Raw genomic sequence first — 13,926 nt, 5'->3', positions numbered from 1 at the left:
AATACACCGAGTTAAGAAAGTGTTAGAGTCTCATCTCGTCGACTTTATACCGGAACGAGCGAAGTCGTTCTCGGGGGTCATAACAAATTTAAATTTTTTTACACGTGTGCATTCAGTGCACGAGTTCTTGTGCAAGCTGCAGTGCGGTGACATAAAACTGAACTGGGAAACGATCTCGACAGTGCAGTGGCTATAAAGTGCATTACTAATTCAAAGTTTGGACGCATTTCTTAGTCGCTTCTAACCCGTCTAGACATTTGGTTATTTAAGTTGTGGACCGGGGAGCGATTTATTCATAATGTTTTGGACCCGTATTTAAATATTCGATTAAAGTGTTCTGCACAACATGTGCAGAAGTGGATCGTCGGTGAGACGCATCTCAGGGGCAACTACCCCGCCCCACGAGACCGACTTAACGCTCGATTAGGGGCGCTTAGGGAATGTAATACACTTGCTAACATGTGGACATTTACTCACTTAATGAATTACATTAGCACTAAACAAATAATGGTGCTCGGGATGTGCAATTCGAGTCTCGTGAGCAATTTTAATTTGGTCGGGCTCGAGTCGAGCGTGCAAAGACGGAATAAGAAATCGAAGCTTATCCAAGTTTAAAATTACCCATATGTCGTAATCCAGAAAACGAAACGAAATAACTAATCAACGCAGGGAGGCCGGAGCAATCTCCTGCCCAATAATCTACCGGTTTGAAAATTCAATTATGCCCAAGTGAAGTGCAGCCATTTCCCGGGGGCCGCCGCCCTCCCCGGGGGGCACGCACAGCCATGATCCCTCAGGCTGACAGGCGAGGTTCCTCGCACCGACTCGTCGTTTCCAAAATAACCGGTTAATCCCAGGTCGATTTTTTAATTTGATCTGTTGTTAATTCGGGTCGGCGGAAAAGGACAGCGGTTAATTTATCTGTAAAGTTATTAAGTATTTTCGGGATGTAGAAGGGGTGAAAGCAAACAGGGTACGGGCAATCAACGGGTCTGTCGTCCATAAATTGCGCTAATGGCCCTATGGTATTTCATAAGTCGGTACAGTCCGCATCCGATTACTGAACCGCCCTTATCCGCTGATGGTTGCGGTTAAATTACGCAATTTGGGGTTTTTATTTTTGGCCGGCGTAAATCAATCCACGCAGGACAAAAACAATGCCTATCTGTACCGCGTTTTGTGAAACTGTGGTAATAATAAGGCGAAGTGGTTGAAGGCACGGAGCGTATCGCGTGCAGACGGGAATGTTAAGTGAATTAAGATGGCGCTAAAGCTATTTAGGGCATTTAGGGAGAGGGATTTTATACTCATTCTGCTTTCGAAATTAACTGACTAGCTTTGGAATTTCCAATAAAGAATACCGCAACCCTAGGTAATTGCGACGAGCGCTCGGAAATTCGCTTTATTTCAAAGTATCCTCAACATTGCTGCAATCACTCTACCCCTAGAAAAATCATTCGGATATCGGTCGATATTTCAACCCCCGCCTCAACATTTAAAATTAATAATTATTGTTCACACAAAAATAACCGACGATTGTCTCACCACCAAATCATCGTGTTCTGGCTGAAACAATGGTTTTCACTGTACTACCCCTAAAAGCTTTTAACTCTTTCATATGTCTGCATTATCTGTGCTTTTAAGGGATGCGTGAAAATCATTTTGATTCATATGTACTATATGTGAAAAGTTGAGCTTAATGAGTAGAGAATAAACCGATCTCGTAATAGGGGAGACTAGTTTATTGACCATTTCGCCCGCATTTTACGACCCTGACCACAATGTGTAGAAATTATATTCATAATTAAAATATTTGCCTTTCCTCACCCTCTGCACCCACAACAAAAATTTGCAATAAATCTTTTATGAATGAAAATATGCACATTTCAAAAGACATACACACCTAAATATGGACAACAAAAATGAAATAAAATAGTACAACAAAAAAAAAGGATATCGAGACAAATGAGGAAATACAATATGTGAAAACGTACGGCGTAACTTAATACTCTGTCATTTTTGACATTTAGGTATATGAAAATTATTTAAAAAATGATCTTCACTCCAGCATACAAATTATTCATGACAGAATCCTATTTAAAAATGGAAACGAAGAAAATGGTGCCTGAATTTAACCTAGTACGGTTGAAGTATGTATCCTGCGTTCAAATGAAATCCTGAGCTGAGTAGGCGTTGGAAAAATTAAACCGTTTAGAACAGTGTAAAGTTTGAATTTCCCGCCGGTTGACACGAATGACATTTGTTTATGTTTAATCGGAACATAATCGAATATGTTTGTTTTCAGCAAAGGTTGCCCTTAGATATTTGCTTCGAGAATAGGAATCGTTACGTTATTCTATTTTTAATGTACAACATTGCAAAAAAAGAAAATTTTTTGGCTCTAAATTTTAGGTTAGCTGTCAACATTCTCCAATTAATCTACGCTTTAAAAAAGCACAACAATTGACGGTTTCCAACGCCTTCCTAGGCCAGGATTTCGTTCGAACGCGCGATAGTACGTTTTCAGAATTTTCTTTTTCCATAGCCCCTCCAATATGTCGTTTTTATTGAAAATTTTGTATTTAATCAAAAAGCTAGTAGATCTTTTCAAGTACTTAGTACAAGAACGTTTTTGTTTCAGGACAACTAGACAATTCCAAAGATTTCTCCATGTCAGATGGTTTAGGAAGCTTTAATAAAAAGAAGAAAAAGAAGAGGCGTCATAGGTAACTACTTATTTTAGTAATTCCTTTCTTCGAGTTTCGATGAAAGATATGTAACTGTATCAAACATGGCTGTGTGAAATTACGATTAGTACAGATTTTATGCAAAGTTTCAGGTTTCGTTTAATGAAATTCTAAAGACGGTGTAATATTGTTCTGCATTTGGCTGATTTCTTGTGATCAATATATGTAATAAGATAGAGTAGAATTTCCTGTGTCGGAAATTGCATTTCATTTTATCCGTTGGAATTTTTAAGCATCTTTAAGAGTGAGTGACAGAATAATTCGTTGTTTGTTTAAAGTTTGATAATCCGAGGATCGTAAAGGTGTCAAGTGCAATGTTATAGTTAGACTAGAACACTGTGTTACATATTTAACTACCCTTGGTGGGTGTGTGGCAGGACGATTTTCACGAGCTACCAACTGGAAGAACTGGAGAAGGCCTTCAAAGATGCACACTATCCAGACGTTTACGCCAGGGAAATGCTCAGCCTGAAAACGGATTTACCAGAAGATCGGATACAGGTGAGTCAATAATAATTGCCACTTTAGCGAATTTTCGGACGAACAAAATGACTCCAGTAGTGAATAATTCTTTGTTAAAAAATTTTCGTGATTATAGATGTAACAGTTTGAAACTGAAGTAATAGTAATCTACACCGATGTATTTATTAATTAAGGTAATTAAAACGTGTCTTGACGGTGAGAGCGTTATTGATTATAGAGATTACTTTGACGATTCGGGTTCTTGAGTGCTTGTTAGGCATTTTATTAAATGATTGTTCCAAAAATAGAAAAGTGAAAAGCGAAAGTAGGTACATATTACAAATTTTAGTTAAATATTCGGATAAATTACATTTTATTCGACCTACCAATTCGAAAACATTTACACTGTTTTTTTTTTGGTTTTCCTCTTTTGTCAATTGTAGATATTTCACTATTTCTCAAAACTATTTCCGTCACTTTGACAATTAATAAAGATAGGAAATAGTTTTAAGAAATAATAAAATACAATTGACAAAAGGGGAAAACCAAAAGAAAAACACTGTAAATTTTCACCAATAAATTGTTTATTGGCTCTTTGTTTATTCACACAATAAAGTGTAGAATTAATAGTTTGGGTAAATATTGCGTAATTACTGCAGCATAAACTTAATCTCCAAAATATTTTTTTTCTATTAACTACTCCTTTTTAGTTTGAGAGAAAATAATAGGTAAATGAATAGAAAATAAAAATCAGTTGCTGAGATGCACATTTCAAAAGTGAAATCACCCTCTGAAAATCGTGCTTTTTTCGTTTCTGACTTATATCTACAAAGTGATCAAAAAGAAGACAAATCAGAGCCGGCGTTGCAAATTATCGGTCATGTCGTAGCGGAATCCTATGCAAATAAGTGTTCAATGTATGGGCGTAGACAATTTGTGGCCTGAAATGCTACTTTATAATAAATCATACGTTATGAATTTAAGACGTTGGAATCATAATTGTGCATTTTATTATTATTATCTGATAATGGAAAAAATTTATAAAATGAGCAACATTTTACATTCGTAAGAATGGAAAATTTACCAGCTTTATTGCCAAACGTGACGCCACTGGTAAGCAGATTTTTCGGTGAAATATCAAAGAAACGTCAGTTTTAAAGCAACCGTAGGTATGGATGTTAACCTTGAAAAAAAGTTTTCGATTTCGGCAAAATTTACGGACGTTTCCGTAATTATAAGCAGTCTTGTTTTTATTTCGGTATGAGAATTTTATCATTTTTGAAAATTTGGCTGTCACTTTAGGCAAAACATTCTTCGAATTACGTATCTGTTAATTACTTTAAAAAAATCACTTTTCTGTTCCTACATTACTCCATAACAAAAATTGTTGAAAATTGTTTAATTTGTCGAAACGTGAAAACGTTATCCACACGAAAGCAAACTTGCAAACAAATATTTGCTAATTTACTCCTCCTGTGTAACTCCTAATAAAATAAGAGCATCACCGCTAAGCTTGGGAATTTGTGGCGCTCTTTTCTGGAATGAAGAAGCAACAAGAAAAAGTCAAAGTTGAAACGAGAGAGGAAAACGCATACACAATAGTGCAAGCGCAACCCACTAATTATCATCGAGTACAGTGCATAAAACATTTCAAAGCTCGTCGACTTGAGCATAGTGCGGTGGCCTGGCGATTGGGTGCGCTAAAGTCGAGCCAGAGGATTGGCCAGCGACGTGCCGCCTACCAATGGCTGCCAACGGTATGAATGAAATCATCTAGCCTGAAGTATTGTGAAGAATAATACCAGATTTATAGCAGCGTCTAGTGTCAATCACCGCATTGTGTTCCTTTCACTGAAAAATAAAAAAAAATCTTTTTATTACTATTTACATCGTCAGAATATTCCACCCATAATTATCAGCAGCGAAAGTCTGAAGCAGGTACATTTAATGTTAGGTTAGGTTTTTGTTGACGTCATCGATTTTAGGAGCGGCGTGCCGTTTCTTGTTTGTTTTATTGTATGGATCGCTTTTATATTGATGTTACACCTTGTAAATAATTAGATGGGTGTTCGAAAATCACGCGTACACTAATCAAATGTCAATGATAGGACAGATCTTAGCTATTCATCTATCTGTAAATAGTGTTGTGTTTAGCTCGTTAATACTGTGGCATCATAATTATGTATTTGTTGTTGGGCGAGTGCCTACCAAGTGTCTGTTGAAATGGTACTTTGTTATTTTAATTCGGTACAGATATTTGTTGTGCCACTTTGGCACCGGTACAACACGAGCGTGAAATTTTGCTGTTTCATTCTTGATTACAACACAAGGTGTGTTACAAAGAATACACTTCGTAGAATTATTTCTCTCGTTTCACTAAAATTTCTGGCATATCTAAGTAGGTGTCTACTCACAAACCGAGATCTCATCACAACAGCTGAATCAACAAATCGGAAAACGCAAAATTTTTAGATCCCTATACGAATATTTCTCTTCAACTCAAAGATAAATAGTGGATAAAATGTCGTGGAAAATATTATTCGAACTCATTTGTGGAAATAATCTCCAAACTGCTTGTACTTAAGATAAAATGTAGTAAAAAGTGTAGGTAAAAATATGTAAAATTTTTTAAATGTTCTTGTGGTTAATTTAACAAAGTTTGAACTAAAATAGCCAAAAAAGTATTTAAAAAGTACTATCCTAATACATTAATTAATTATTAGTTGAATTAGTAATATTTATTTTCTGTTGTGCAAGACTTATAAAACGAAGAAATTAATATATTTTGTTAAAATGTGGTGACTGTCATTTTTGTCATTTTTGGTAACCTTTCAGAAGTCGTAATAATTAAGTAATGAATCCACTCGTCGCAATGCGCCTCAAAAATTTAATTAATACGTTGGCAATACTGTTCGTCACGCACAAATTTAAATACGGGGAATGTAAATGGAGTAGAAGGACGATGGTGGCGACAAAGGCGTAAACTTAATGATTTTACATCAAGAGTAAAGAAGTCCTGTCAACAATTTGCATTTTACCTCGTCTTAATTAAATTAAACTCGTAAAGATAGCTTGTCGGCTGAGAGCGAAGAGAACGTAGTTGGCAAGAATTTTACTAACGAAGTAATTATGTTGCTGCTAATAGAGGGGGCTATGAAGTTGTGCAAGTTTTGTTCTAACATTCAGTTGTTTAACGCGACTAATGACGTAACTTGAGCAGAAACGACTGCTTTTAATGAACCAACATCCGATTTTAGTTGCTTGTAAATAATTGGTAATTGTACAGTATTATGTAATTCGTCGTTCTGATACCAATCCTTCGAATGCCGACCGGCAAGTTATTAAAATCGAGAAACATTAGGAAAACGGTTTGTCAATACCGAAACCGAAGCAATCAAATACGTAAAATTAAAAATTTAAGTTGAAACATAGGTATGGAACGTAGTTTGGATGGAACTAGGTACATAAATGTCTTACAATCTGGATTAGAATTAAAATTATAGTATATTGGGGTATAAGGTTAGTAAGTGCATTATAACAGAATCGAGAAAGAGTTTGAAAATCGAGGCGAAGTCGAGATTCTTCACGTTCCGAGATTCTGTTATGGCACTTACTAACCGCATATCCCACAACGTTTTTCGCACAATCGCTTATACGAAAAAAAATGGCTTCGAAGTAATTTTTTTAACAGAAATATTTTGAAGACATTAATAGTTATTTAATAAACTACTTTGTTAATGAAGGCGATTAATAATCGAAACTGTTTAAAGCACGAACGAAGGTAGAAGTGAGTGCCTTTAATAGTTGAGATTATTAATCGCCCATTAACAAACGAGTTGATTACAAAAATTTTTCGTTGACCGCAAACTTTTTTTTGTGACAAAATTTCAAATTAAAGTCAAATCAAAACCAATTTCATCTTTTTCGATAAAGATGAGACCTTATAAAATACCTCCATCCTTTTTTTGTCCTCAGGGTAGCCCATCTTTAAATTTTTCAACACTTTCTATTCACTTTTCCACAAAGGGTGTCAGAAGACGTCAACTCCATTCATATTCAATTTCACGTAAAAATCACAGTTGCTAAGAAAACCTAGTTACCTTTGAAAAATATGACATGCGAATTATAACCAAAAAGGTCAGCTTTTGAAAAAGTGAATTCGTAATTGTGCAGTTATGGAGCTATAAAATATAGAAAACCCTGCTGCACTACCTGCTGCAGTGTTGGTACGTGCAAACAATGCATGTTCCAGGTCAAAATATCATCAAAACGTCAAAATCGCAAAAATCGTTGATTAATGAAAAATATTTCCATTAATAGACTATATTTTAGACGAAATAATTCATTAATATTGAAATTAACAAGCGGTCAACGGAAAAGTCATTAATTACTTACCTCAGTATCAGGTATCGGTGTCGTTATTTACTTACAGCGTTATAGGGTTATTAAGTTCAACTTTCAGATTGTGTCAACAACAATTGTAAGTAGCTATAACAACACGATTGCGCGAAAATGGTTATTTTAATTCAATTTACAATCACGTGATTAGTTTAATTTACATTTCTAGATTGTCTACAATTTATTAGACCTACCTAGAACTACTTATAATGTTTTGCTTCTTGACATTTATTTCAGTTGTTTTTAATAGTACAGGTATTTAGAAACAATTCGATTTTTTATACATAATTGTAGTCCATTCTAAAATATAAATCCGCATAAAAAATTTGCGGCTTTTATTCGTTTTCCGCTTGTTGCTCGAAATCTATAAATATAAGGATTTTTTTTTTATCTACACGACTATAAATGATAAATTGGAAAAAAAAAATGAATTTCATAATTCTCTCCCGATTTTCAGAGGGTTCAGCTCTAAAATGTGCATCTCAACAGCAAATTTTTATGACTGTTTATATTTTTAAACTGAACTACAAAATATTTAAAAATCAATACAATAACGTAAACTACGATAGTTTTACAAATTTACAAATCAAAGTCTGTCACCTAATTGCAGTGGTTTTATAACGAGTACCTATCTAAAGTATCTCCGAAAGAAAATATGTATGTAAAATTATGTATCCATTGATAGTTCGTAGGAAAATGTTATGGGGAAAGAAATATGTCAATCATCTCCAAAAACGCTTTAGCGATATACTACACAAGATGTTCCAAGAATGACTATCAAACTCACCAGACAATTGAAAATCTTTGTAGTTACTAAACAAAATATTTATTTATATTTACTTAGGTACATATTTAGAAGACTACCCAATAATTTTCATACACGACAAGAAATAATTTAAACAAAAAAGAAAACTGAAATGTTTTGGTGTTATTATTTAGATAAGTGCGCACGTACAAAAATATTATCATATTTAAAGCACTCATGTACAGTGGTTGACTATTAAATTGTAGTCCCCAATGTCATTTGAAAATTTCGTCGTATTGTCACAAATTAAAATGTTTCTCCTTGCTTGATTATGTCAAGTGTCAACAAAATGTCAATAATTCAGTGGATTGTTAATGCCTTTTTTTATTTATTTTATTTTATTTATAAAAATTATTATAAAAATATTTATAAAATCACCTCAAAATCATAATCCGAATATCATATTTGGATAAAGTAAGTATCATTTCATTAATTAAGTCGTTTTGTTCCAATGTATCTGTTTCATTTCATCAACAATTTATTTAAGAGAACATAATGACAATTAATGATGTCATATGACATGTAGATTATGTCCGTTTCACACTAGAGCACTTTCCATTGTGTCAAAATTTCTTGCTCGGCCCTGTACCTATCTAATTACATAGAGTATTCACTTCATAAAAATTTGGCCAATGAAAATTTTCTATTTTTTAAAATTGGACCAGTCAAGTTGGAATTACACTATGATTTTTCACGGCAACAAATTTATGGATAGTTTTTTGATAATTTTTTACATGTCAGTTAAATCAGGAATTTTATAGCATTTGTTTGAAGAAAACACATTATTATTAACAATTTTAATTAAATATGAATTCATATCTTGATCATAATTTTAATTTGGCCTAAATTTAAGTTGCAGCGATCATTCCGTAAATACTCATATCGAATTGCCCTCGGGATGGCGAAATTCCAGATTATTTTGTTTGTTAGTGACCCACTCGTGTCTGCTGTTAAATTTTTACAACAGATATTCATCGTGATCACCAACACAAAATTATCGGGAATTTCTCAATCACTAGGGCAATCATACTTGATAATTTATGCTACAGAACGATTATTAATATGTATGTAATTGCACTATAATAATAATTGATCATATAGTTATTATTATCACCGTCATTATTGGCTGAAATTCAAATTTGGTTGCGATCTGATTGGACTCAATTTTTTAAAAGAAAAACAAAAAGTACAAGAAATACGAGTATATAAGTTACCTAATATATTTTCGCATTTGTTTTGGCCAATACCTATTTTTGGCTTAGCTCAAGGTCTTTGAATATTAAGTTATTCATTTAAAATGCACCCAAAAAAAACATTTACGTGTTCAAAATTTAGGTTTTTAAAAAATCATAGGTGAGTATTAATAATAGTTATTATGAATCATTATAATTATTTAAAATATATCAAAATATGTTTACCTACCTATCAAATCTACATAAGTAATTTACTATCGCAATGAAATTAACTATGTATGTATTTAATTTGTTGTCATTTTTTTTTTTATATCTTCAGTAAGTTAGAATTTACAATCTCATCAAAATATATTTAGACTTATGTACTTATGATGACGTAAAGAATATTAACAAACTAATCACTTATTCAAAAAAAAAAGTAGAAAAAAATTCTGATGTGAAAGTAAAGTTTATTGTTACTTACGAGTATGTATACATATTTAAAAAAAATGAATTTTAAATTTTACAAAAACATTTAAAACTTATTTTACCTCATGAAGTTATCGTCGAAGTCTTCAAATGAATTTACAGATTACTACTGCTTGTGCTTTGTTATGTACCTATAAGATAGGTATGTTTATTTCCCGTATGTTGTAGTTTATGAAGCTGTCTCTAGCAAATTAACATCCACTTTTTGATTAACGTTTTCATTTTCCATGTTTATTAGAAAATGGTATTTAGGACAGAAAGTTGTTCCCAACGACCCTAAGATCGATCTTACGATGGTCTCTTTGATAAATGTAACATGTTAAACTGGATATACTCGTACGTTTGCAAAATTCAATTTCAACACCCGATAGATAAGTTAGAAATTTAATTTATTTTTTTATTTTTTCACATCAAAGTAGAGTTATGTGTTTTGGTGTACGGCTAAATTTCTACATCAATAAAAAATAATAGAATTACCTGAGTCCAAGATTAAAAAATAATAAATTACTGAAATATCTGCAAATCTAATGGTCATACATAGGTACATAGACAACTAAAAAATACTTAAAACCATTTAATTTGAAGTAAAATCTCTTAATTCACTCGTGCAATTAGAGAGTTAATTTTTCAACACAAAGGATACCAATAAGATTTATACATACATATATTTAATATAACTACTAATGAGGGTCTTAAAATATGTGATGTAAAAAATAAATAAAATAATAGTATATTATATATTATGCCAGTTTAATAAGACACGTTATTATCACACGAGTGCTTTAATGGAACGAGTGCGATAATACGTCTTATTAAACGAGTGTAATATATAATTTTATCGAATACCTATTCACGTTGGATTGAACATTAGTGGTGCAAATCGCACAAATTTGGCATTAACTTTCATAAGAGTTGTCATAGTAACAGGTCAGTCATTTGCACCACAGCTGTTCTTCCTAACGTGAACAGGTATTATTTTGCTTTACTAATTCCTGAAATTTGGGTTGCTCAAGTTTTCATGTTAGAGTAGGGACTTTTGCTTGGGTTGGTAACAGATATGTTTCATAAAAATGTAAGGTTATATTTATTAAATTTACTTCGTAGCTCCACACTTTACCTTGGCGCCTGATGTTGACAATATAATAAAGCTAAAAGTTACCAAAAACAGTTTCATAATACGATTCATTAATTAACTGTTTTCGATATAATAATGAGCCCATTAGTAACGCAAAGTAGATAATAGTATATTAAAGAACGAGTTTTATAAGGGTTGATTTGGCGCACGAGTCCCAAGTGTAGAAAACAACCCGTAGGGGAGTTTTGTATGGGACGAGTGCGACAATGCCCTTATATAACGAGTTTTATGTTATTTTTTAGGATTTGCACCCTTGTTTTAATTTTTAATTAAAAAAATTAAATTTTCAAGTTCTAGGGAATTTTGTATTAATTGGTAATTCAAGGTAACGGATGCAACTACATCTGCAACATATGTTAAAAAGTAGAGTTTGAACATTAATAGTGGAAGTTTTTTTTTTGTGTAAATAACAATAATACACTGAAATATTGATACAAATTTTCTATCTATTAAACCACGAGTGCTTTAAGAGATATCCATAAACGACTCCAAATTGAATACAATAATAGACCTATTAGAGACGCAGATTCTAAAAACTACATTACAATCCTCTTAAAGACCTCTAATTCATAATAATTATTTATTTGAAAAGATTTTAGTTTCTCATTGCTTCAGCATAATAACACAACAGTGAAATAAAATGTCAATAGAAATTTAAAATGTAGCTGTACATGCATTCGATGGCCGCTTGAGCGTTGGAGGTAAAAAACCGTCATCACAATCTAATAAGAATCGTTATTTCAGTTGTCGATTTTTCCCCATTCATGGTGACGATTTTTTCGTGACGAACTGCTCAATAATTTAAGTTGACAATTTATATTCGCATAGGCCCCACACTGCGATTCGATATGCCAGTAAATTGCTGTTGGCAGATCAATCCTGTCGGCTTTATCCTGTACAAAAAAGTTATTCCTTTCTGGCGCTTATGTCACCGTTCGTAAGGGCGCAAATTTCGTCGCTATGATGTGACACAAACGCGAATGTTTTCGACAGGAGGCGAGAAATAAACTAAATACAATGAGGCGGAGTGTGTACAGTTAATAATTGGATAATTCAGCTGAAAATGGATTTTGTTTCGCATCTGAATGCTCTCCAACCGATTTATTTGTCGGACGAATCGACGTGATTTTTTTTATTTATTCGCAGAGCGACAAAAAATAATTTCACCAAGCAATCGACACGACACTGCCACCCCAACACCATCGATTATATTCATTACCCGACAAACTGGTAACAGTTGTAAATTAATTTTGGAGTAATGCCCTAATGACTAGTCTAACCCTCGAGGGTTTAAACCCTCAAAACGTACACTAAACAGCGAATATACTGTCACGTTCCCCTCGGATTCACACCCCTCCGACGCCAACGCACCCGAAACTAATTCCGCTGTTTTCGCGTTTTTAAACTTGCACTGGATTTGTTGCTTCGATGTTGCTTCCTGAAATAAAAAACTTGTTGCAAGTCGAAGTGGTCGCCTGAAAAAGTACAATGGCTATTGTGCCTGAAGAGCACCCCTTGTCAGATATTGTCTGCAGTTTGCGGTTCCGTCGATCCTCACATTCGAACGGAACGATCGAAGTGAATCAAATTTACGTCCATCCCTCCTCCTGATTATTATTTCACTAGAACCTTCATAATTTTAAAAGCCACAACTACATCCCGAAATGGGGTACACATTACGAGGGGGTCACGTCACAATACTATTTCTACGAGAGCACGCTTTTATATCATCACTCCTGGGAAAAGTCAGTCACAGTACATTGATAACACTTAATTTTATCGAAAATCGGAGGGAGACTACCATCATTACAAACAGGTTCTATTATGAAGAAAACGATTGGCAATTTAGTCGACAGCTTCACAAATTAAAAGCACAAAATCCAAACGATCAATTTCATTTTCAAATGAAACTACCCGTTTCATTTTTGATTTTATTTCGAGCAGTGAAGCTTTTTTGGGTCTTGTTTTAGGGCTAGGTTGTGAGATTGGTGTTGGAGCCTTGTTGACAAAACCTTCGATCGGACAAAAGGGCTGGAACTTGCCTGGAAGAACGCCTAATTGGACCGAAACATGGGATTGTGCTCCCCGTACCCAAATTAAATTATGACGGCCATCCTCGAGTACTTATCCAATCCAATCTTGGTCCAATTCAGCAAATCGTCTTGAGATTAGTAGTTCACTCAATGACGTGTTGATCGGCTTAAAGTCCGAGCAGGATTAACAGCGTCTCTGCACAATTCCTGCAACCCTTCCGCTTGCAGGACATTCTTAGCGTGCACTCGCTTCAGCCGGTCTGTTCTTTTTTGGAAATTTTGCGTTGACGCTGACCCCACGACTCCACTGGGCGGCCCCGAAACACCAGTTAATCTAGGGTTGCAGGAAGCATTAGGGCATTAGTCAATTATTCGGCGTGTTTGTGACCGATTCGGGTCATAATAGAAATATTCCTCCAATATTGATCGGATCTTGAAAGTGGCAAATTACAATGCGGATGGAATGATAATAATAACTTGACTTCCCAGTTATAGTGTGGAATATAATGGCGGGTTCAGACGAAGCAAGGCAATACATCACTGGCATAGCAATTACCCATTATGTGAGGAATTAGTCAATTAAGACTGGCTTTGCACCCTACTCGCGAGCCTGGAATACCTCCAGGATGACTGCCGGACAGCGGTGACTCGTCAACTGGAGAGACTCGGAAAATTTAGGACCAAA

At 34.2% G+C, this 13,926-nt stretch overlaps 1 protein-coding gene across 1 annotated transcript in view; it reads left to right on the top strand.

Moving 5' to 3' along the window:
- Positions 1–13,926, top strand: part of LOC138133398 (visual system homeobox 2-like) — a 79,547-nt gene that overhangs the window by 32,476 nt on the left and 33,145 nt on the right. Inside the window, exons 3-4 of the mRNA XM_069051305.1 lie at positions 2,642–2,726; positions 3,125–3,248. Of these exons, the coding sequence (XP_068907406.1) occupies positions 2,642–2,726; positions 3,125–3,248 (209 nt within the window). The remainder of the gene's footprint in view (positions 1–2,641; positions 2,727–3,124; positions 3,249–13,926) is intronic.

This window comes from Tenebrio molitor, chromosome 6 (genome assembly GCF_963966145.1).
Source record: "Tenebrio molitor chromosome 6, icTenMoli1.1, whole genome shotgun sequence".
Lineage (NCBI taxonomy): Eukaryota > Metazoa > Arthropoda > Insecta > Coleoptera > Tenebrionidae > Tenebrio > Tenebrio molitor.
Note: the sequence above shows the minus strand (reverse complement) of the source record. Positions and strands in the feature narration are given on the sequence as shown.